Source organism: Cordyceps fumosorosea (genome assembly GCF_001636725.1).
Source record: "Cordyceps fumosorosea ARSEF 2679 chromosome Unknown scaffold_3, whole genome shotgun sequence".
Classification (NCBI taxonomy): Eukaryota; Fungi; Ascomycota; class Sordariomycetes; order Hypocreales; family Cordycipitaceae; genus Cordyceps; species Cordyceps fumosorosea.
In genome coordinates, this window is record NW_017387303.1 from 979,770 (window position 1) to 1,002,231 (window position 22,462).

At 56.3% G+C, this 22,462-nt stretch overlaps 5 protein-coding genes across 5 annotated transcripts; 3 read left to right on the forward strand and 2 right to left on the reverse strand.

Moving 5' to 3' along the window:
• Positions 1–91: 91 nt before the first annotated feature.
• Positions 92–8,056, forward strand: ISF_02003 (Armadillo-type fold protein; the record flags this gene model as incomplete). The annotated part of the gene is made up of 1 exon (XM_018845610.1): positions 92–8,056. One exon carries the CDS (start codon positions 92–94, stop codon positions 8,054–8,056), a length of 7,965 nt encoding a protein of 2,654 aa, XP_018707333.1.
• Positions 8,057–8,326: 270 nt separating this feature from the next.
• Positions 8,327–8,881, reverse strand: ISF_02004 (DNL zinc finger domain containing protein; the record flags this gene model as incomplete). The annotated part of the gene is made up of 1 exon (XM_018845611.1): positions 8,327–8,881. One exon carries the CDS (start codon positions 8,879–8,881, stop codon positions 8,327–8,329), a length of 555 nt encoding a protein of 184 aa, XP_018707334.1.
• A 509-nt stretch (positions 8,882–9,390) lies between these two features.
• Positions 9,391–12,422, forward strand: ISF_02005 (snf5/smarcb1/ini1; the record flags this gene model as incomplete). The annotated part of the gene is made up of 4 exons (XM_018845612.1): positions 9,391–9,772; positions 9,842–9,950; positions 10,486–12,250; positions 12,327–12,422. The coding sequence occupies 4 exons, from the start codon at positions 9,391–9,393 to the stop codon at positions 12,420–12,422; spliced, it is 2,352 nt and encodes a 783-aa protein (XP_018707335.1).
• A 663-nt stretch (positions 12,423–13,085) lies between these two features.
• ISF_02006 (Zn(II)2Cys6 cluster transcripitional activator) lies at positions 13,086–15,661 on the reverse strand (the record flags this gene model as incomplete). Its single annotated transcript, XM_018845613.1, has 5 exons — positions 13,086–15,042; positions 15,091–15,315; positions 15,368–15,468; positions 15,518–15,537; positions 15,592–15,661. The coding sequence occupies 5 exons, from the start codon at positions 15,659–15,661 to the stop codon at positions 13,086–13,088; spliced, it is 2,373 nt and encodes a 790-aa protein (XP_018707336.1).
• A 3,483-nt stretch (positions 15,662–19,144) lies between these two features.
• ISF_02007 (Transcription factor) lies at positions 19,145–22,312 on the forward strand (the record flags this gene model as incomplete). Its single annotated transcript, XM_018845614.1, has 4 exons — positions 19,145–19,315; positions 19,369–19,888; positions 19,937–20,675; positions 20,722–22,312. The coding sequence occupies 4 exons, from the start codon at positions 19,145–19,147 to the stop codon at positions 22,310–22,312; spliced, it is 3,021 nt and encodes a 1,006-aa protein (XP_018707337.1).
• Positions 22,313–22,462: the final 150 nt, after the last annotated feature.

Consider the following 22,462-nt stretch of genomic DNA (forward strand, 5'->3'; position numbering starts at 1 on the left):
TGTCAATCACCATAATCCACAGACGGGGGTTACGTACTTTTTCTGTTTGCAAGAATTTCGTATTCTTGTGACAAAGTACACACCCGTCACTATGCCGTCAAAATCATCAGGGCGCATCGCCAAGGTGCGCAAGAATAAATACTCGACACCCCATCAGAAGAATCACCGATGGCAGTCCTTCTCCGACAAGATTGCCCAGTTCAACTCGCTGCAACCCCTCCGCCGCGTCCGCCGCCACGACCTCGACGAGGAAGACCTCTCCGCCGCGACCTCCTACTTCCGCACCGGTATCCAGAAATGGAACGAGCTCAACATCGGGCGATGCTTCGTCTCCTTCAAGCAAAAGGTGCTGCCCATCAGCGAGACGCTGCCGCAGATCCTGCACTTTGAGGCCCGCATCATGGATCTACTCGAGGAGCACATTGCCGAGCAGGACAAGGATGGCTTGGAGCCGCTGCTGGACCTGCTGACAGCCTTTGCCCACGACCTCGGCGCGCGCTTCGAAAAGTACTACGAGCGGAGCCTGGCCCTCATTATCGCCGTCGCGGGACGCCCGCAGCCGGCCGAGGTGCTTGAGTGGACGTTTGGCGCGCTTGCGTTCCTCTTCAAGTACCTGGCCAAGCTGCTGGTGCCGGACGTGCGGCCGACGTACCAAGTCATGGCCGTGCTGCTCGGAAAGACCCGCCAGCCGGGCCACGTCGCCCGCTTCGCCGCCGAGGCGCTCAGCTTTCTGGTCCGCAAGGCGGCCGCACCATCATACCGCGAGACGGCGCTGGCTGGGCTCGTTGCGCACGTACGCGAGGACCTCGCCGCCATGGCCGCAGCCGGCGACAAGCAGTTCACCCTCTACAACGACGGCATCATGACCATGTTCGCCGAGGCCGTGAAGCACACCGACGGCACCGTCCACTCGACCGGCGCGGCCGTCCTCACGACTCTCATGGACGCCATCCCCGACGAGGAAAAGGCCGCGCCGGGCGCCTCGCAGGTCTGGACCGACGTCGTGTGCGGCGTCCTCACGAGCACGATACACCACGTCCGCGCGGAGCACTTTGACGAGTTCGCCGAGGCCATCTACGACGCCGTGGAGCGGCAGGGCGTGGCGCCCAAGGTGCCCCCACCGGCATGGACCGCAATCCCATACATCCGCGTGCTGGGAACGCTGGCGGGCGTGCGCAAAGGCTCACGCATCAGTAACTGGAACAGATTGATCGGGCTGCTCGCCGACCTGCTCGCCAAGATGGTCCCGTGCCCAGCCGCGACCGATGACGAGCTGAGCCGCGACGACAGCGACGGCCTGTGGTCGCGCGTGCTTGTCAGCGTGGCCGTCACCTGGCACCACGCGCCCGTCGATGCCCTTCTCCTGCGGCTCGCGTCCCTAACCCGCTCGCTGACCCGCGAGCCGCTTATGCGCTGGTTCATCCCCTTCTGCTCCCTCTTCTGCGAGCTGGACCCACGCCGCTTCGGCAGCCTTCTGCGTGGTGACTTTCAAAAGTTCATCGCCGCCCACTGGTCACACGGCACGCACAGTGACGGTGCCTCCAACGAGGAGATGCTCTGCACGCTGCTGCCCCAGATGATGGAGCGCCGCGCATTTCCCCCACCCACGGAAAAGGACGCCTTACGGTTGCCGCAGAGCTGGCAGGACCAGATCGTGTCCAAGTTTGAGCACCTCGAGATCTCGCCGTTCCCCGAGCGCGGCCCGTACAACAAGGACCCCCAGGTGTGGCGGGACCGCTGCCTACCGAAATACGCCGCGCTGCTCCAGGTCCTCGAGCTGACGGCGGTCCACCCTTCTACAAACGCCCGCATCGCCGAGCTGCTGCTAAAGAAGCTGAAGCTGGCTCTGCGACCCTCGTCGACGCTCGATTCTGACGAGGTGCGGTTCATCGTCGGGCCCGGGTTCCACGCCTACCTGGGCATGAGCAAGGCCGCGGGCGTCATCGATCCGACCCTTAGCCGACTGCTGCGCGCTGCTCTTCCTCGCTTTGCGCGCTCCGTTGGGTTCCTGCGGTCCTATCTCACCTACGTATCGTCCGTGTCTGGCAGCGAATCACCAGATGCACAGGCGACCTCTGAAGAAAACGTAACAGAAACTGACCCTGCCATTGCGTCCCTTATTGAAAATCTTGGCTCCCCTTCACACGATATCCGCCTCACCTCCTTACAGTTACTACAATACATGGACAAGTCGGCTACGGTACTCGACGTCATGCTACAGATCGAAGAAACCCCCCTTCAGCTGCAGAATACGAGAAGTATTGGTATGCTCATGCGGAAGCTTGGCCAAGATTATATGCACGTGGACAGCTCCAGCTGGCTTAGCAATGCTGTACCCTCTTTTCTATTTGGTTTGCTCACGGTAAAGCTCTCACCCGTTTGGGACGATGCCATTGAAACTTTAAAACATGTTGCGCAATCCAAGGCCGGTGAGGAGGCCATTGCCAAGATTGCGTTCCGATGGATGGAAGTGCCCTCGCCGCGGTGGAAGGGCCCGATAGGCGACGCATCAGCTACACAAAAGCCCGTCCTGTCAGACTTTGACTGCACAGCATACATGGCACTCACAGAAGCTGGGAAGAAGGCACGAGACGATGCGGTTGGCGCGGCAACTAGGATGCTCGAAACATTCGACCAAGAGCAGCAGCTTGTCGAGAACCTTGCCGAGTTTGCGCGAAATCGTGCGCTCAAGGTTTTCAACGCGCTCCCCGCTATCGCCGAGAAGAGGTCCCGCCAGCTGGTACCTCATCTTCTCTGCTGGGCCGGCGAGTCAGAAGACGCGGTGGACGACGGGACTGATGAGGATGTCGGAGATGATGAGGATAAGAACTGGTCGCTGGCCGACAGAAAGAGCATCATCGGCGTTTTCTCACAATTTGTCAACCCCAAGGTCCTTTATCAGCACGACAAGGTCTACGATGCGCTGCTGCGACTGCTCGAGCATGGTGACATCGAGGTGCAGAAGCTCGCGCTCAAGGGTATCCTCGCCTGGAAGCAGGAGGGCGTCAAGACATATCAGGAGAACCTCGAGTTCCTCTTGGACGAGGCACGCTTCAAGAACGAGATTGCCGTCTTCTTGCAGGACGACGAGCTCATCAAGCCCGCTCACAAGCCCCAGCTGATGCCTGTTCTCCTGCGCCTGCTGTACGGCCGCACCATCTCCAAGAAGGGCGTCGCAAGCGGCCGCCAAGGGCAGCTTGCCACGCGTCTGGCTGTCATCCGAAACCTTTCCCTCCAAGACATGGGTGACTTTCTCGACATCGTCATGGGTAAGCTTCGAGGCGTACAAGTCCTCGGCCAGTCAGCTGTACAGAGCAAGCCGTCGTTTAACGTGCCTATCATCACGCCTCGCCAGCAAGTTGGTTTTGTGAATATGGTGTCGTCCTTGATCACGGAAATGGGCAGCAGTATATCACAGTACATGGAAAAGGTCCTAAGTCCAGTGTTATACTGCCTCATCTATGCCTGTCGAAATCTGCGGGACGCCTCAGTGGAGGGCGAGGAGAGCGACAAAGCAAGCAGTGCATCACTGCTCCGCGTCAATCGCGTGACGAGCATCAAGTGTCTCATCTCACTGTTCCAGAATGCTCAAGATTTCCAGTGGGAGCCATACCATGACCTCATCATCGAGGAGGTCGTAGCACCGAGAATGGAAAACTTTGCAGGTGAGATGACTCAAGGCGTGTCCGGTCTGATGCAGCTATTTTCTACCTGGTCCGTCCTGCCCAAGTCGGCCCTCTTCCTCGCACCGCGCGACACATCACTGCCCGTTGGCGTCTTGCCCAGCGTCATCGACTGCATCACGGCGGAAAAGACCAAGGACGATGTCAAGATTCACTCGCTCGAGATTCTGCGCAATCTGGTAAAGCTGGCCGTTGCGCCTGCCAGCGAATCCGAGTTTAATGAGCTGATTAAGGTGGAATTGCTGGATGCCAATGTGAAGAAGATTTTGGCCGGCATAACCAAGGTTCTAGAAGAGCAAACCGTCAGCCACGCGCTCCTCGAAGCCTGTGTCGAAACTATCTTGGCATTCGCAGTCGTTGTTCAGGACATTGAGAACATCCAGTCCGTCATCCGTATTTCCAGCTACTTGCTGAACCAACCCCCTCGACGTGTCAGCCCCAAAACCAAGGGACGCATCCTTCTTATTGTCGAGAGCTTCGTGTCCATGGAGCATGCTGGACAAGACGCTCAGCTGCTACAGCAAGTCTACGATACACTCTCCTCACTCTTTGGCTACTTCAAGGATCGCGAAAACAGACAATCGCTAGCACGCGCTCTGCTTGCTCTCTCAAAGCAAGACCCCGAAGTTGCTGTTGTTGCTAGTCTTTGCAGAGACCTTAACTCATACAAGGAGGGCCGCCTGGACGAGCCAGATTACGATCAACGCCTCGGCTCGTTTACTACTATTGCAGCCGCACGAGAGGTTGCTTGGACGCCGAAGCAGTGGCTGCCCGTGCTGCATAACCTCATTTATTTCATCCGTGACGACCAGGAATTCGGAGTCTTGTCAACCAACTCCGCTGATGGTCTGAGACGATTTGTTCAAGATGTCGCTGACTCGCAGCCCGCTGACGTCAAGGCTGTCTTTGAAGAGATGCTCAGATCTGTGCTCATGCCTGCAGTGTATACGTGCGCCCGGGACCCCTCAGAGACGGTACGCCGCCAGACACTCCGCGTGCTTGGCTTCCTGCTTTCGACAATGCCTGATTGGACACCCGTTGCCGACCTCAAGGGCTTGTTGGTGGAACACAACGAGGAGTCGACTGATCCCGCATTCTTCTTCAACCTGCTGAGCCCCGCCGTAGCGCGCCAGCTTGAGGCTCTAAAGACCCTCGAGGCTGCGAACCTATCGCAGGAGATGAGCAGCCAGAACCTGTCACAATTCTTCATTCCTCTGCTGGAGCATTTCATCTTTGGGCGTGAGGACGGCGCGGATGACCATGGTCTAGGTGCGCAGGCCACAGCTACCATCGGAACCCTGGCCATGTCTCTCCACTGGAACCACTACCGCACGACTCTGCAGCGATACATTAGCTACGTCGGGTCCAAGCCGGAGCTGCAGAAGCAAACTATCCGCTTGGCAGGTCGATTTGCCGACAGTCTCAGCGCCTCGCTAGAGAGTAAGGAGGAGGATGACATGGAAGTAGATGGCGAGGGTGCATCTGCTCAGAAGCAGCGCCTTGCCACGAGCATCTCCAAAACCCAGCTTCCCGTTGACATCTCGGAATACTTCCTGCCGCCACTCACCAAGTACCTTCACGAAAAAGACGAGTCCGAAGTCAGTTACCGTGTGCCGGTTGGTGTCATCATTGTCAAGCTACTCAGGCTCCTCCCTGAACAGCAAATGACCCAGAAGCTTGCTGGAGTCTTGACTGACATTTGCCATATTCTGCGCAGCAAGAACGAGGAATCGCGAGACTTGACCCGAGACACACTGGTCCAGATTGCCGTTGTTCTTGGCCCGGGATACTTTGGCTTCCTTCTCAAGGAGCTCCGAAGCGCCCTGACACGTGGCTACCAGCTGCACGTGCTGTCATATACCATGCACTCCATTCTGGTCGCTTCAGTGCCCTCGTTCGGTCCTGGTGATCTCGACCACTGTCTGCCCTCCATCGTCACCGTCATTATGGATGACATCTTCGGCGTCGTTGGCCAAGAAAAGGACGCTGAGGGATACACCACGCAGACCAAGGAAATCAAGGGCAGCAAGAGCCAGGACTCGATGGAGCTAGTTGCCAAGACCGCCACCGTAACGCACCTCATCCACCTAGTCAAGCCGCTGCAGGCACTTCTCATGGAAAAGGTTGACCTCAAGATGGTGCGCAAGATTGATGCCCTCATGTCCCGCATTACCGTTGGCCTGATGCAGAACCCGGCCGCTGAGAGCCGCGACACTCTTGTGTTCTGCTACGAAGTCATCCAGGAAGTCTACAACAGCCAGAAGCCCCAGCAAGAGCAAAAGATGGACCCGAGAGTGCGAAAGTATCTCATTCAAAAAGGTGCCAAGAAGAGTGACCGAGGCAAGGGGGCGAAGCACACATACAAGCTGATGCGCTTCGCCTTTGACATTCTGCGCGCTATGCTGAAGAAGCACGATAGTCTGCGAACACCCGAGAATATCGCGGGCTTCTTGCCCATCATGGGTGATGCCATCGTCGCCGGCGAGGATGAGATCAAGATTTCCACTTTCCGTTTGTTGGCAGCCATTGTCAAGGTGCCCATGGGCGAGGATGGAGCCAACCTTTTCAAAGTCACCGTCAGAGAGGCCACCAAGAGCATCTCCATGTCGACGTCTACCACTACCGACCTGGCACAGGCTGCACTGAAGCTGCTGTCTGTGCTGCTGCGCGACCGACGTGACGTGATTGTCAAGGACGCGGCGGTTGACATGCTCCTCGGAAAGCTCAAGGATGACTTTACGGAGCCCTTGTACCGCCACGTCACCTTCAACTTTTTGCGATCCGTCCTCGATCGTCGCATCGAGACAGCCGCCGTCTACGATACCCTCGATCACGTCGGCACGGTCATGATCACCAACGATGACAAGGACACGCGCGACCTCGCCCGCGGCGCCTTCTTTCAGTTTATTCGCGAGTATCCCCAGAAGAAGGCCCGTTGGGCCAAGCAGCTGGATTTCATCGTCGCCAACCTCAAGTACGATCGCGAAGGCGGTCGTCTGTCCGTTTTGGAGATCCTGCACCTCCTTCTCATGAAGGCGTCTGACGAGTTTGTGCAGCAGGTGGCGTCGACTTGCTTCCTGCCGCTCTTCTTTGTGCTCGCCAACGACGAAAGTGAAAAGTGTCAGCTGGCGGCGGCCGAGCTGATCAAGGAGATTTTCCAAAAGGCCGACAAGGAGCGCATGCAGCAGTTCCTCACCCTGCTGCGGTCCTGGCTCGACAAGAAGGACAACCTGCCGGTGCTTCGGCTTGGCCTGGCGGTCTTCGGGTACTACTTCGAAGCAAACGAGGAGGCTGCTAGAAATAAAAAGGACTACAAGCTGGTGTTGTCTACTATCGGAGAGCTACTGGCCCAGGATGTCACCGAGCTGGACGCTGATCTCGTCAACACCATCATCAGCATAGTGCAACTATTCACTGTGCAATACCCTGAGCGTATTCTCACACCTGAAAACGAGCAATTGTGGATCAATGTTGCTCTTTGCTTGCAGCACGAGGACGCTAATGTGCGCCTCGTAACGATTCGCTTGATCGCCTTGTATCTCGGTGACTTCGCCAAGCAGAGTGGCGGCACACCTCCGGGACAAGCCCTCAAGGGCTCTCACGGTCTCACGTTACCCGTGGAGAAGCTGCAAGATTACGTGCGTCTGAGCTTAAACGTCCTTGGTGGCGCCCAGGTCGACGAAGCTCTGGCCAAGGAGGTCACACAGGTCATCATTTTCCTCGGACCCCGACTTGCCGATGTTCCCGAGAAGAAGGTTGTTGAAAAAGATGTCGACGAAGAGGAGAAACAAGCCGAAGGAGAAGAAGAAGAGGACGAAGAGGAGGAGGCGGCGGACCAAGACGACGAAGAGGTCGCCCAGCGCCCCCGGGACATTGGCTACCTCTTCTGGCGCCTGTCTCATATCCTGCGCAAGGAGATCCGCCCGCGCGCCCCCGCCATCGTGCCCAAGGTGCACGCTATGGAGGCCCTCGAGACCATCGCGCGGCGCATACCAGCCGAGCGCCTGCGCCCCTCGCTGCGCAAGGTGCTGGAGCCGCTGCACCACCTGACGGACCCGTCGATCCCCGTGCCGTTCAGCGCCGACGACGAGTTCCGCACGGCGCTCGAGGGCGTCAAGGCGCGGGCGCACATCATGATGGACGCGCTCCAGAAGAAGTTCGGCACAGCCGAGTACACGCGGCTGCTGCTGGCGGTGCGCGAGCAGGTCCGCCGCCGCCGCCAGCAGCGGTCGAGCAAGCGCAAGATCGAGGCCATCGCGCAGCCGGAGAAGTACGGCCGCGACAAGAGGAAGAAGCTGGACCGCAACAAAGAGCGGAGAAAGGTGCGGTCCAAGGAGCAGAAGACGATGCGGCAGACGTACAAGACGTGGTAGATTTCTGGGCATCTTGCATTATGCATTCGTGGAGTTTGGGAGTTGGTTTGTCATGTCCAAGACATTTATATCAATTTTTAGATGAATATCTCAATGTACATTGCATTATAAACCTTTTGAGGAGGTTATGCCTTTTTCCAGATCTTGTCCTGAAGTGGAGGGTATTCTAACCAACAACGCCGTATGTGCTTTTATGCTATGTAGATGTTGTACAAGATGCTACTCGCAGCCAAGTATCCATCGCTATTGTCCATTCATTTCCTCTTAATATCATGAGCTGCCCGTTTTCGTATCGGCAGCCTGCTCCTCATCAGGCCAAAACTCAATGTCGCCGTCCTCGCCGAGGCTGCCGCGCTTGACCAGGCGGCCCTTCTCGCGCATCAGGTCCTCCACCGTCACCTTGCGGTCGCCGAAGATGTTGAGGTGGTCGCTGATGACGTGGCGGTTGCGGCAGTCCGGGCAGGTGATGAGCACGGAGCCGGCATGGTAGCCCTGCTTGGAGACGTTGTGGTGCGAGCGGTGGCCGCACGGCACGCAGGTGAAGGAGAGCTGGTAGTAGGCCGGGTTCTTGGGCTCGGGGCGCGCGCCCTCGGTTGCCGGCGCGTCCTCGGGTTGCCACGCCGGCGTGCTGCTCGTCGAGGGTTCGGCCGCCGCCGCGTGTTCGGAGGGGAGTGGCGGTCGGGGGATGGTGTGCGCGGCGCGGAAGAGGAGCGCTGGAGGTGGTCGGGCGGCGATGGCAGGCTGTGGTCGCAGGAGCCGGCAGGGCTGGCGCAGGGCGCTGGGACGCAGCTGGCGCAGGAGAGAGGACGCTGTACGTGAAGCCATTGAGCGCGCGCGGTGTGGTTGTGGTAATGCGCAGGGAAAGTTGATGATGGATGGATGCTGGTTGGACTCAGGAGGTCTGGCGCAAGGAAAAAGTTGAGGTTAGCGGCGGCGAGGTCCAGAAATATTTTTGGAGTTTTGGCGTCATACCTGGGGGGGGGGGGGGGTAAACAAAGGCAAAGTGCAGTTCGATAGAAGAAAATGCTGCAAAATTATTATTTAAATATTATGATACTTTTTAATAGGTCTGATGGTATCTTGATGTTTGCACTTGCCTTGCTGTGGCTGGTGAAAGAGGCATGCCAGCTGGCAGCAGCTGGCAATCACATCCGCAGAAGCGAGCAAACGCAGGAGTGTGAGATGAAATTCAGATTAAAACATCGCTAGATGATTTGATGTTGCAGCCTCTTTGATTTTGATTAAGCGACTTCTCGTCAAGCTTACATCGCCACCTGTCGGATCGCCAATTCGCCGAATTAGCATCTCGTCCCTTAGCAGCAGCACCATTCGAGATGCGTCTCGGCAAGATCACGGTTGTCCTCGCCAGCGCCGCCTCCGCCCTCGCTGTGCAGACTGACGACCTCATTGCGGCATTCAACATGGTCAACCAGGCCCGGGGCGAGCGCCGCGTCAAGCCGCTCTCCTGGAGCCCCGACTTGGCCGCCTACGCGCAGCTCTGGGCCAACCTCATGGCCAGCGTCCAGGTGCCTTTCCAGCACGCCGGCGGAGCCTATCGCCCGTCGCAGGGCGAGGTGCTCTACGTGCAGACGGCTTCCGGGTGCCATCCAGCCTACGACGCGCCGTACCAGTCGGCCATGAGTGCTTGGCTCGGCCAGGCGCCGCTGTATGACGGCAAGGCCATCACGACGGGACACGAGCCGTGGCTTCACTGGTGTAGGTCATGGATGGCGGGAACTCGGCGAGAAAAGAAAAAGAGCTGGCTAACGAGCGTGCTTCATGCAGCGCAATGCATGTGGTCGGGGTCGACGGAGATTGGATGCGGGCGCGCCTACAGCATCTCGGATGCATACAAGATCTATGTCGTTTGTCGGTTCAGCCCCGAAGGCAACGTGTAAGTTGACTAAGTAAGAAGCTTGACAGGCAGCTCGCCACTAACAAATTTTGGATCTAGATTTGGGCAACGGCCGTTCTAACAAGGGTCTGGTTGGGTCAAATGTCGAAGAAGCTTCTGATCAATGTCTACATGTATATCGATTGCTGTCCAAAATTTGAGGAAATTTAGCGTTGAAGGAAGAACTGAGGAAAATGATATCAAATTTGTCAAAAGAGACAAAGAATTCAAGATTCAGTCACAACTCTCAATTGCGTTTTCTTGAGACTGCCTGCTTACGTAACTCGGGACATGCCGAAATTTTAGCAGACAAACGCGCGCGACGAGAAATGGACCTCAACTTGCTAGCTAGCTCGTCGCGACCTTCTCCATACCACCCACGTCTTTTTCATCCTGTGTCCTTGTATCCTTGATCGTCCATCACACATTCACCTGCCAATTGCACGGCGCACTACCAATACAACCACTGAACAGGCGCGCGTGCGTCATAACGCCAAGGCAGCGCGACAACCGAGTCACTGCCAACAACGGCCAGCGCGCCCGCTGCCCTTGAAAGCTCCGATCCATCCCAGCTCGGCGATGCCCATCGAGGCACCCTCGCGCCCATGATGGAACGATCAAAACCCCAGGCGTTTCAATCCAGCTATGCGCCGCGCCTGCGGACATACAAAAACTCGCTGCTCACCCCCGTGCTGCCCAGCGCGCCCACCGTCAACCCCCTATCCCGGACGACGAAGCGCGGCACCACGATAATCAACTACGCCGAGGACGGCTACGACGACCTCGAGGACGACAGCGATGACCCCCGAAGGCGGCCCACCGGTCTGCGCAGCCTGCGCATGCAGGATTTGTCCAAGGGCCAGGACTGGTCTGGCAAGGCGGGCAAGGAAACCTACGAGCCTGTACAGCTCCAGCCGATATGGCGCGACTGGATGGGCAAGACGAGAGCAATCCGGAGCGATCAGCAGAACGCGGCTCAGTCCAACCTGCCGCTGGTGCTGATACCGATCCGCATCGACCTCGACGTGCCCTCCTTTGTCCCTCACCCGCCCTTTCCCCCGCCCAACACGCCCGGCGTCGACCTTTCGCTGCCCCAGTACCGACAGCAGGAGGTGACGGTGCCCTACAAGCTGCGCGATATCTTCTGCTGGAACCTGCACGAAACCCTCATCACCACCGACCAGTTCGCGCAGACGCTAGCCCAGGACCTGGACCTTCCAAACCGCCAACACGCTGCCGCGGACATCAGCAAGCAGATTCGCACACAGCTCGAAGAGTACGCGGGTGTCGCTCTGCATCCTATTTTCCACACCGATCAGCCTGTCCCGCCGCAGCAGCCGCAACCGGTAGCAAACGCAACCACAACGAGAGATAGACCTTTGACCAGAGACATCTCGCCATACTCCGCCGCGCGTTATCTGTCAAGGGCAGACACGCCATCGCAGGCGCCGGTTACTGTACCAATTGCTGCGCCAGTAACACCAGCACCAGGCCAGACTCCTGGTGTGCCTGCTGTCACGGCCGAAGCTACAGCCATTACGCCCGACTCGGACGACTTCAACCCCGATGACACGTACCGATGCATCATAAACCTCAACCTCAACATGTCTTCCCAACTGTATACTGACAAATTCGAGTGGTCGCTGCTTCACCCGCCCGGTACGGCAGAGGTATTCGCCAAGACAACGTGTGCCGACCTGGGCCTGAGCGGTGAGTGGGTTCCAGCCATGACGCACGCTATCTATGAAGCCGTTTTGCGGCTAAAGAAGGAGGCCTGCGAGGTTGGCGGACTCGTCACCGGCTGGGGCGGCCTCCAACAGGAGCTGCCCAACGACGCCGCTCTCGGCACGGAAGCCGGCTGGCGCTACGATCCGGAGCACCTGGCCCAGGACTGGGAGCCCAGGATTGAGATACTCAGCAAGGAGGAGATGGAGAAGCGCGAGGGCGACCGCGAGCGCCAGGTGCGCCGCCTGCGACGAGAGACGGCGCGATTCAGCTCGACGACGGGCATGCTCACGGGGACGCCGCTCGCTGGGGTCGGCGCATCCGTCTCCACGCCGTTTGAGCCCGAGGAGGAGCGCATGGGCCGCGGCGAGCGATCCAAGAAGAAGCGTCGCTTCCGCAGCCTCAGTCCTCTGGGTCGCGGCGGCACACCCGGCGGGCGCGGAACGCCTGACGCGGGCGGCTATGGCGGAGGCGGCGCCCTCACGGACCTGGAGCGCTCTAACTGGCGGTGTCTGCATTGTCGCATCTGGGGCTCCTGCGTGTGGGCGGTCCGCGATGGCCCGGCAGGTCCTAGGGTACGTCCCATCCCATCTATATCCCCCCGCCCTTTTCAGTCACCCTGATTTGTTGCTAACTTTGTGTTTGCTTTAGACGCTCTGCGCCAACTGCGGCGTCTTGTACGAACGCGATCGCAAACTCCCTCGCCAGACCAAGAATTTACATTTACAAGATGTGCGCGCGGGGTAAAAAAGAAGACCCCATCAAAGCCAACACAAACTTGTTGTGCTCGTAATGACAAAAGACATGCTTCGCTTTTGAATGACGAGGGGGGTTCGTTGGGGTGAGAACAGATTGGGGGGGGCTCTTGGCTCTTGTAAAATGATGTAGAGAGTGTGTCTAACTGTGCGTGTGGTTTTTTTCCATCGTCCTTTTTCGGTTCTCCTTTTTTATTTACTTTTGAAAGAACTTGCGGCAATATTCTTGCGAATAGGCGGCACAAGTTTCTTCACGGTGGCGTCTAAACAAACGGGTTGGGCAAATTGCGACGGCAGGGGGAGAGGAAACAGAGTATGTATGGTTGTCTTTTGACCTCTTCTATTTTTGCAAAGTTGTATGGTCCTCTTTTTTTCCCCATCATATTTTTGGGTCTTTCTTTCGCAAACCACATGTAGCTTATAAAATGTTCTTCTTTCATGATTCTTGTTACTCTGAAAAGTCTAGCAGGACCAAAGCAGTCACAGGGGCAAGTTGTACAACTAGTCAAAACTGAGAAATATTGGGCTAGATAGAGATGTATTGTATGGTCCTAATTGGAACTAAGCTAACGTCGTATTCTTGACTGTCACCCTTTAAAGGGAAATATCCTATTACATACTCTTAAGGCCGTCAAAGTTCGTAAGCGCCGCGCATTTACCGCGGCGGAGGCGGTCCCCCGTGCATCATCTGCGAGACGTTGACGCCCACCCATGGCTGATGCTGATGCTGCTGCTGCGGTGGCTGCTGCTGCTGCACGGCGGCCATTGGCACAGGGGCGGGCTGACCGACAGATACACCGTTAGGGTACTGGCCATGCTGCTGGAGTAGCGGTAGTTGCTGCGGGCGGTGCTGGATTTGGTGCTGCTGATGTTGTTGCTGTTGCTGTTGGTGCTGTGGGAGCTGCTGCTGTTGTTGGGAGTGATGCTGCTGTTGCTGCTGATGCGGCGAGTGGCGAAGCTGTTGTTGCTGTTGTTGCTGTTGTTGCTGTTGTTGCTGTTGTTGCTGTTGGTGCTGTTGGTGCTGTTGGTGCTGTTGTTGCTGTTGGTGCTGTTGTTGCTGATGCGGTGAGTGGCGAAGCTGTTGATGCTGTTGATGTTGATGCGGGTGCTGTTGATGCTGCGGCTGGTGTTGGGGGTGATGCTGCTGGTGCTGGTGCTGGTGCTGGTGCGGTGAGTGGTGAGGCTGAGGCGCGACACCGCGCAAAGCATGGAGCTCGCGCAAGCGTCGCAGAGTGTCGGCGGAAATTTGCTGGAAGCTGTCCTTGAGCATCATCGCATCTTCCCATCGCTCACTGTACTTGGAAAGCGTCTCGTGCACCCTCTCGAGGCACCACACACTGCGCTCCAGCGCATCGTGGGCATTGTTGGCAGGAAGGCCGGTGCGGCGCGGGATCGGCGGCGCGGGCGGGCAGCCTGGCCGAAGAGGAGGCGGGGGCACGGGCCGTCCAGAAAGAAGCACCTCCTCAGCATCACGTAGCACAGCCAGAAGCTGATTTCCCATAAAATACACCTTCAAGGCATCGTGATATGTGTAAAACGCGCTGTTGAGCCCTGTCCGAGAAATCTCCAGCATAATGTTGAGATATTCCAGCGAGTACTCAAAGATAAGGGTGCGAGAATAATCTGTAATCTGCGGTGAGCGGACTGACGGGGCTATGCAGTACACATAGCTATATCGCAGCTCCTGCTCAAACATGCGGCGGATCCCAAGGGGTAACGTATCAGGTAGGCTCTCGCCCCATTCACGCATGTCAAGACACATTTGCCACAAGAACGTGGTTGGGTCTGCAAGAGGCGTTGGATCTGACTGGTATAGTTCCTGGTACCAGAATGACTGGGCGCGGCGAAGCTGGAATAGCAGCAACGCTGGATCTGTTGACTGAGAAGTCGTAATGGGACCTGATGAAAGGGACTGCTTGCGCGACTGTGATAGGCTGGCAGGGAAAGCGACATTGATGGAGTCGTCGGTAAATGAGAAGGTTCGTGCGTGTACCATGCTAATGGCACGGTCCAGAGCGTACACAGAGTAAAAGATTCGGCGGCGAATATCAAGTGCCGTGCGGTCAGACGAAGAAGACGTAGGTGGATCTTGATGGAAACCTAGGTCAACGCATGCCCTGGCAGTAAAGCCAAGAAGATGCCAGCTGTCAAAATGAGCTGGGTCGAGGAGGGAGTATATCGTTAGAAGCAGCAGTGACTGAATTTGTGTGCCGCTGCCGGGGGCGAGAGCCTGATCTGCGTATTTCAATGCCTTGACAATGTATTCAACACCACACTCATAGTTGGTGTCGTTTATCTTCTGGCTTTGGGCTGTGTATCCGATGGCGAGAACCATGTACATGAGCCAATAGTCAGAGTCTCGTATCACGCGGTGGTCCTCTTGGTAGAGATCGTTGATGACGTTCAATAGTGCCGTCTCGGAGAAGCACGGAAATAGTGTGTAGATGTGCGCCATGAAGTATTGCACGATCGAGTGAGTGACCTGTTTCGGGGGTAGGTCAGGTTCTGTCGAGGCAGGGAGCGCATTGTTCATGGTGGCAGTGAGAACGAGGCCGGCAAACGTCACGTTGAAGGCATCGGGTTCAAAGTCGCGAGCAACGGCATTGACAGACCTAGGAACGTTAGCAGTGTGAGCACAGTCCAGGTTTGGGACTTCCTACATGTAGCCAAAATCAGACACAAGCGAGTTGACATCTGAGTTTTCGCGATTCCTGGCGGCTTTGCGGTGAATGGCGGCTTTGATGAGTGCCAAAGAGTCTTTGCGATTCATATCATGCATGAAAGGCACATCGTGTTCATGGTTAGCGACAGAAGCTTTGCGCGACTTGGCGAATTGGAGGCGGCGCTCGAGTTTCTCGATGCGCAGCTCGAGAGCGGCGACATAGCTGGGCAGGGTCAGCGTCTATGCGTGGACAATATTTAAGGCCAGCTACTTACCTTCTCTCCTTGCCTCTGGCGAACTGGTCGTTGGCGGCAGAGCATTCGCTTTCTCTACCAGCCTTTTCACAGGCTGTACAGGCCGGGAGCTTTCCGTCACACTATGTCATATTAGCTGCGCCGGGGGCCGGGGTTGCCTTCGCTACGGACCTTGACTTTGGCTGAACGACCTGGGAACGGTTAGCAAGAGATAAAAGATAGATGGGTGGGCGGCGGAAGCTCACATCGCGAACAGGCCGACACAGGGCGAGAGACCCTCAAGAGGGGGTTGCGAGAGAAGCTACTGCGGGGCATGGCTGGAAGCTGCCGAATGCAGAGCAAGGCTATGGTGGGCGCACTGCAACGACCCCGATGAGGAACAGTCTATCGCGCAGACAAAGCTAGGTGTAGAAGAAAAGATTTGATACGGAGCTTCCAGTGCGACATAGGGGCACGTAGAACTGCCGCTTGGGATGCGGAGGGGGCAATAAGCCCGGCGCTGCCGGCGTGATGGTTGGAATGGTAATACAGCGGCGGGGTGCTGTCGGCGCGTCGATTTTAAGTGGAAGAATGATCCGATGCAGAGTCTCGGGCTAGTGGCAGGTTACAGGTCGTGTGCGCGTGGACGACGTTGACGTTGACGCTGGCGGATAAGCTGAGCTGGTCGTCGAGCAAAGCGGTGGGCAGAGAGGACTTGGTGAAGCTGATGTGATGTGGTGGTGGTGGACGTGGGACGGAAGCTACCTCCTATACGGCTGGCAGGGTAGCGGTAAAGGCGCCAACGGGCTGTGGTAAGCGGACCTGATGGTGCAAACGGAGGACCTTGGTGGGCGATGGCGATGATGGTTTGGAGAGCAAAATGGGGGTCAACGCAATAAATTAATGCGCGGGGTGATGAATGGATGTATGGATAAACCAAGGGACGAATGGGATGTGGATGGATAAATGGATGGTTTCCGAGAAGTGGAAGCTCAGAGTCAGGAAGGCATTTCGCTGCGGCAGCTGACATGCAATTTGAACGGCAGCACAGCACCTTGGGCCTTGGCTTGGGCTAGGCAGGACAGGACGGACAGCTGCCGTACCCGCCGAGGATGGACACTTGGGCTTGCTTGATGGAGAACGGCCCAGCTGCATTAAAGTTCCTCACCACCATATTCTGGTAGAAAGGTACATCGGCCGACCCGCCAGTGCCGCAACTCCATGACACGTCTCGCTCTCCCACATCGACAGGGGAGTCAAGGACATCTGGTCGCCGCGTGCAGCACAGTCTCCGTCGCTGCGCCTGCAAACCCTTTCAGCCAGCCATGATGATGGTAATAGCGTCCTAGTGGCGCCAGTTATGCTGCCCCCATCTATCCGTAGACAATCCCATATTACAGCAATGCCCAAGTCCCCGCCCCCAAGGCGCTATTCCCACACAAGCATCACCATATCACAAACTTCTAGTCGACACACGACGACCTGTTTGGTACAGTCATGATGCCATCATGCACCTCGTCTGATCAATCTCACGACCTTCCCGGGTGGTGCGCCTTTTCTCCCAATGCGACGTAATAATGACTGCTCAAAATAATAGGGTTTGCGCGAAACGCCAGTGACCCATACACTCATGACCAGTCAACTAATTTGCCCAACAACACTGCAGGCGGCCCATTTGGTGCTTGCAACCACCTCAATGGCCGTCTTTATTATCCCGGCGCCGAAATACTGTCTAATGATTCGTCGCCCTTCATCGTCTCACCATGACAGCTTCCTACCTGCCTGTATGCATACGGTGCCCAGTACTCAGTACATAGGCAGGCAAAAAAAGCTGTCGTCTGCTTAGTCAGCCCGATCGCAGCTCATCATCGAGCTGAATGTTCCTGTTCCTGTGGCTGTGCCTTCGCTTCTGTGCCGACGCCAACTCGAGTTGATGCAGCCGATTCGCTTCTCTAGTCATTCCGCACAGATCTGATCCGTAAAATGCAGTGCGGCAAGTGTTTCCGTATCACGCCGAATCTTCCACTCCCAAACGGGAATACACACTGAGATCAGGAAGCGCATCGTTGTTCAACGGCCGTGCCCGTCGCCAGGGGCTGTTGAAACAGGAGGCGTGACATCCTTCCATCCCGCTGCCAAACACGGTGCACCTTGCCAGTCTTGTGTGAATGAAAGCTCCTCCGGCCAGGGCGCGGTCCGCGTCGTATGGCTGATCGGTGCTTTCGGCTTCGGCCCTGCGTTTGGGGCTAATTCTGGCCTAGATCCAGCAGACAAACAACCCACCAACCTGTCGCATCGTGGTCGGCGCAATGGACAAGTGTCAGCATCATCGCAGTCAACAGAGGCCGGAAAATAAACTGGCAAACAGACTTGCGCCTTCGGTAGTGTATTGGGACGGGACAGATGTGTGGTTGATTGTTGTTAGTAAGACGAACGAATGCTCAATCTTCTCTTTACGGTCGTCGCCCCCACTTCTCTTGGAAACAGCCTGAAGTCTGAAGATGATCCTCGGTTCCGTGCGCGACACAACCTGCAAGCCAGGATTTGCTTCTCCACCGGGTTATCTGGTAGCGGATTTGGGCAGTGAGGAGATATCCTGCGGCCAAGGGCGTGATGCTTCATTATCTGGGAGAGGGAGCGATTTGTTAATCGGAGCATTGGTGGCCATGGAAGAAAGTCTGCCATAGGTCGCTTTGATTTTGATTTGCAGCATGGCCAGCGTCGAGACCAAAACGAACGGCGAGGTTGTGGTGCAACTTACTACCTAGTACTGTAGATGGGATGAATCCAATGGCGATTATTACAGTAACGAAATCAGTGCGCGGATATTGCTTCGCTGGATACTGGCACAGATTATGCTGGTAGGGATGCATCCACAGTAGTTGTAAGTTGAGAGAGGTACCTACACATAACTACAGTAACTTAGATTTTATATGCCGGTATTAGTCTGCATAAACAACGTATTTTTCAATATGCTATCCATTACTCCCACTTATCTCGAGATGTTTTAGGTAAAGTTACTTGTCACAGCACGACTCGCTCGATCACTCAATCTTCAGCACGAATGACACTGCGCATCTCCACTGAACCCTCTGTGGCTTCTGCTGCCATCCACTAGCTCCAGCGCTAAAACACGCCATCCCTGCGCTGTTCCGCGCTGTTCTAGGCGCTGAAAGGAGACTCTCCACCACAACGCGGTACCTGTCCGCCTACAGCCAGCCTGAAGTGCCTGTATGCAAATCTGTGAACTATCTGCGACTGCCCGCTCCCGGAAAGACTCAGGCTTGGTTTGGCTTGGCTTGCCCAAGCACATGTCCGTTCACAACCCTCCTTCTCCATCTCGCTCTTCGCACACGGTCCTCGCGCAACCTCTCTAGTTATCACGAGTATTCATTCGCGCCGCCCCCGAAATTGCCGACGCAGTCGCAAACCACGCTCGATACGAATTACTTGTCTGTTTATAGCAGAACCCTGCTCTTTAACCCCCGCCTTGATACCCCTGTGCCAACGGTGCACCGTTGTCCTCGCTGCCCCTCCGCCACCACTCTCCTGCCAGCTGATCAGAGTCGAGACTCTACTTGCCACCCACGCCTCGACATTTTTCCAGCAACGAGAGGCACTAGCTGCTCATTCACCTCATCGCCGTTTGTCATCTCCATCACGATTCCCCGACACACCGCGCCTGCCACCTGAGTCCGCTCGTCTCATCGCTAGCCAAGCGACGGCTTGAGACCAGCGCTTCTCGCCCATTTAGCCGACCGCCTGTTTCTATACCGGACTGCGCCACCGGTAGAAACGGCGCTCAATCACGCTATCGAAATGAATGCGGCGCACATCTTCCGCCAAGGGCTCGGGACTGTCCCGCCCAGAGCCAATACCACCTTCAACCCGCTTGCAGGTCACTCAGCAGACGTCGACGATCTCTCGGAAGGTGAAGGATCCGAACATCGCGTCGCCCACACTTTGACAGCATGCTGCCGCTGCCGACAAGTTTGTTTCTCCCAGGCCCAACTTGACATCTGCTCAGACTAACCTTGGCACAGCGTAAAACTCGATGCGATCCTACCCTGCCCCGTTGTCTCCCGTGTGAACGATCCGGTTCTATATGCGAGTATCTAGATGCTGCCAAGGGCCGAAAAATAAATCGTTACTATGTCATCAAACTTCAGGATAAAGTCCGCGCGCTAGAAGCGGAGCTCGACAACTATACCGATGAAGCCGCCGACTATCCTAGAAGCAGCGAAGACATTGTTCGTCCAGGCGGCATGATTCGCCTCAGCGTCAGTGACGAGATACCTCGCTATCTTGGACCAAGTAGTGGGATTGCCTTGACTCGTCTCTTGATGGAGGAAGCGAAACGATTCACCGACTCCAAGAGTATAGGCGAACTGATACCTGAAGTCCGCGCCAGACGCCAGGCGCGCATGCAGTCGATTCAAATGTCCGGAACTGGGACCCTGACTGGTCATAAGAAGAGCTATCCCATGGTATCCGAGGTTCCTGCAGAGAGTCTGCCGAAACGTGTCGTCGCCGACAAGCTCATTGATGCCTTTTACCAGAAAAGTAAGATTCGGCCCATTCGCATTCTGCCTGTAAACTAACCGCTTCCAGCACAACTATTTTGGCCGGTTTTGCACGAGAAGGATTTCGAGCAAGACGTCGATGCCGTCTACAACGGAGACACGGACCCTTATCGCAACTTTGTCGTTCGAATGGTCTTTGGCGTCTCCCTGCAAAGGATGGAGCAGTATGCAGGACTCGCTGACAGTTACTACATGGCGGCCATGCAATACTTCAAGGATGTTGTCCGTCCAAAGGATTTGAAAACACTACAGTGTCTCATATTGGTTGCCGCGTACTCCCTGCACACTCCAGCGCGAAACCCAATATATGCCGTTATTGGTCTTGCCGTGCGTATCTGCCAGCAAGAAGGACTTACCGAGGAGAAGACAATCACAGCCGGCTACAACCTGGACGCCAAAACAATTGACATGAGACGACGACTTGTCTGGACTGTTGCTGCATTTGAATTCGCCCTTTCGCATTACATGGGTCGTCCGTCATGTTTCGCCAAGGGCGGCGACCGTTTAGACGTGGATTGGTTTGCAACGGTCAAGGACGAAAACATCACTGCCAACGGTATATCAGCTGGACCGACCGACTTCAGAAAAACGAACACGATACATATGTACAAGCTTCGAGCCATTGAGTGCGAAATCAGAAGGACGTTATACGAAAGAAAGCGCCCCGAACCAGTCAACGATACGCACCCATGGTATCAAAGCGTAGATAAAAGACTTGATGAATGGGTTAAGTCCCGGACGGAAGAGATTGCCTGGACAAAAGCTTGGTAGGTTACCAAAACCTGGCTTGCAGAAGGTTGCTAACCATTGCAGGTACTTTGGAGCGTATCATCAGTCTCGCATGTTCCTGTATCGCCCCTCCCCTCAGGTGCCAAAACCGTCTGCAGGGGCAGCACAAATCTGCTTTGATAGCGCCGCATTTGTCCTCTCACTATCGAAGAAGCAGATCGATACGTCTGCGATGGACTCGACCTGGATGTTTCTTCTAAACCTCTCTACCGCTCTCAACACGCTACTGTGGTCCATTTCGTATCCCGATGTCCGACAAGCACACAGCAGGGAAGAAGCTGACGAATTGATCAACTCTGCGTTAGACTCGCTCGACAGCTGTTCAGCGCGCTGGCCAGGTGCGGCTGCCACTGCCCAGCTCTACACTGTTTTATCTAAGGCCTGCCTGCAAAGCTACGAGGACGGCCAGTTCAACCCTCTGTTTTCCTTTGCCAGCCCCTCGAACGGCACAGAGATGGCCTCACCGCCCATGGTGAGCCAAGGGGTCGATGGTCAGCCACAGGTGCGATTTTTGAACCCACCTCAGTTTGGCTGGGCTTTTGACTCACCCCCCGAATCAATGAATGCGTACACTTTCGATCCCAACTTTCCCCCTCCCCAGCCGGCCTTCCGATCCAACTCAATCTTTTGCAACCCGGCAACTGACTCTAGCGGCCGTCGGTTCTCGTATTTTCCGCCAGATATTAGCCAGCCAGGCGAGGGAATCATGGAGCAAGCCGCAGCCTTCATGCCACCACAGCAGCAGCATCTACATCAACAACAGCAACAGCAACAGCAGCAGCAGCAGCAGCAGCAGCAGCAGCATCAACTATCTCATCAACACCAGCACCAACAACACCAACACCAACAAATACAACAAATACAACAACAACAGCAGCAGCAGCAACATCAACAAATACAGCAGCAGCAGCAGCAGCAGCAGCAGCAGCAACCTCCGTCACAGCATCCTACGCCCAGCCACTCTGATCAAATGAGCAATCACATGCCCACACCTCCCGAGTCCCTTGGGCCCGCGACCAACCTATCCGCCACGACGCCTAACTCGACCTTTACACCCCCCGGCATGAACCTGACCACGCCCAGCATGGTGGAAGCCTCCCTGGCCTCCATGACCATGACCACGGGCAGCGGCGCGCCGCACATGACGCCGCCGCAAAAAGATATGGGCCCGGCGGGCAACCCCGCCGCTATGCCCCGCGCCGGCCTCGGCCTGTCGGACCAGAAGCCTCTACCCACCACCACCATGGCGCCCGGCAGCGACTGGTACGCGCCGATGCCCCAATTCGTCTCCCCCTACACCCTTGACCACTTGGGAAGCGGCAGCGGTAGTAGCTTCCTCGACGAGACGATGGGAATGGAGCCCAACAGTGTTGCCTTTAGCGCCGCCGGTCAACACAACGCGGCCGCCGCTGCCGCTGGAATGGGGGCCATGCCCACAATGGCGTCCCCTATCGACAACCTCTCGCCCTACGGTTACATGCCCGGCCGCCAGGGAAGCCTGTCCCAGTCGCAGCAGATGGAGCTCATGACAGTCTTTGAGCGGGAGGGTGTGAGCGAGCTGGATGCCATGCTCAACTCGGCAAATAATATTTCCGTCGATGCGAGTTGGTACTAAACGCAAGACAAAGAAGTAGATCTTGTTCTTGAGCCATGAGGCCTCTCTCTTTTTATTTTATTTTACCGCTGTTTCGGATCGTGTACTTGAGTGGTTGACGATACCAATCCTGGAATGGACAGGACGGAGTCTCTTTTTTCAAGCTTTTCA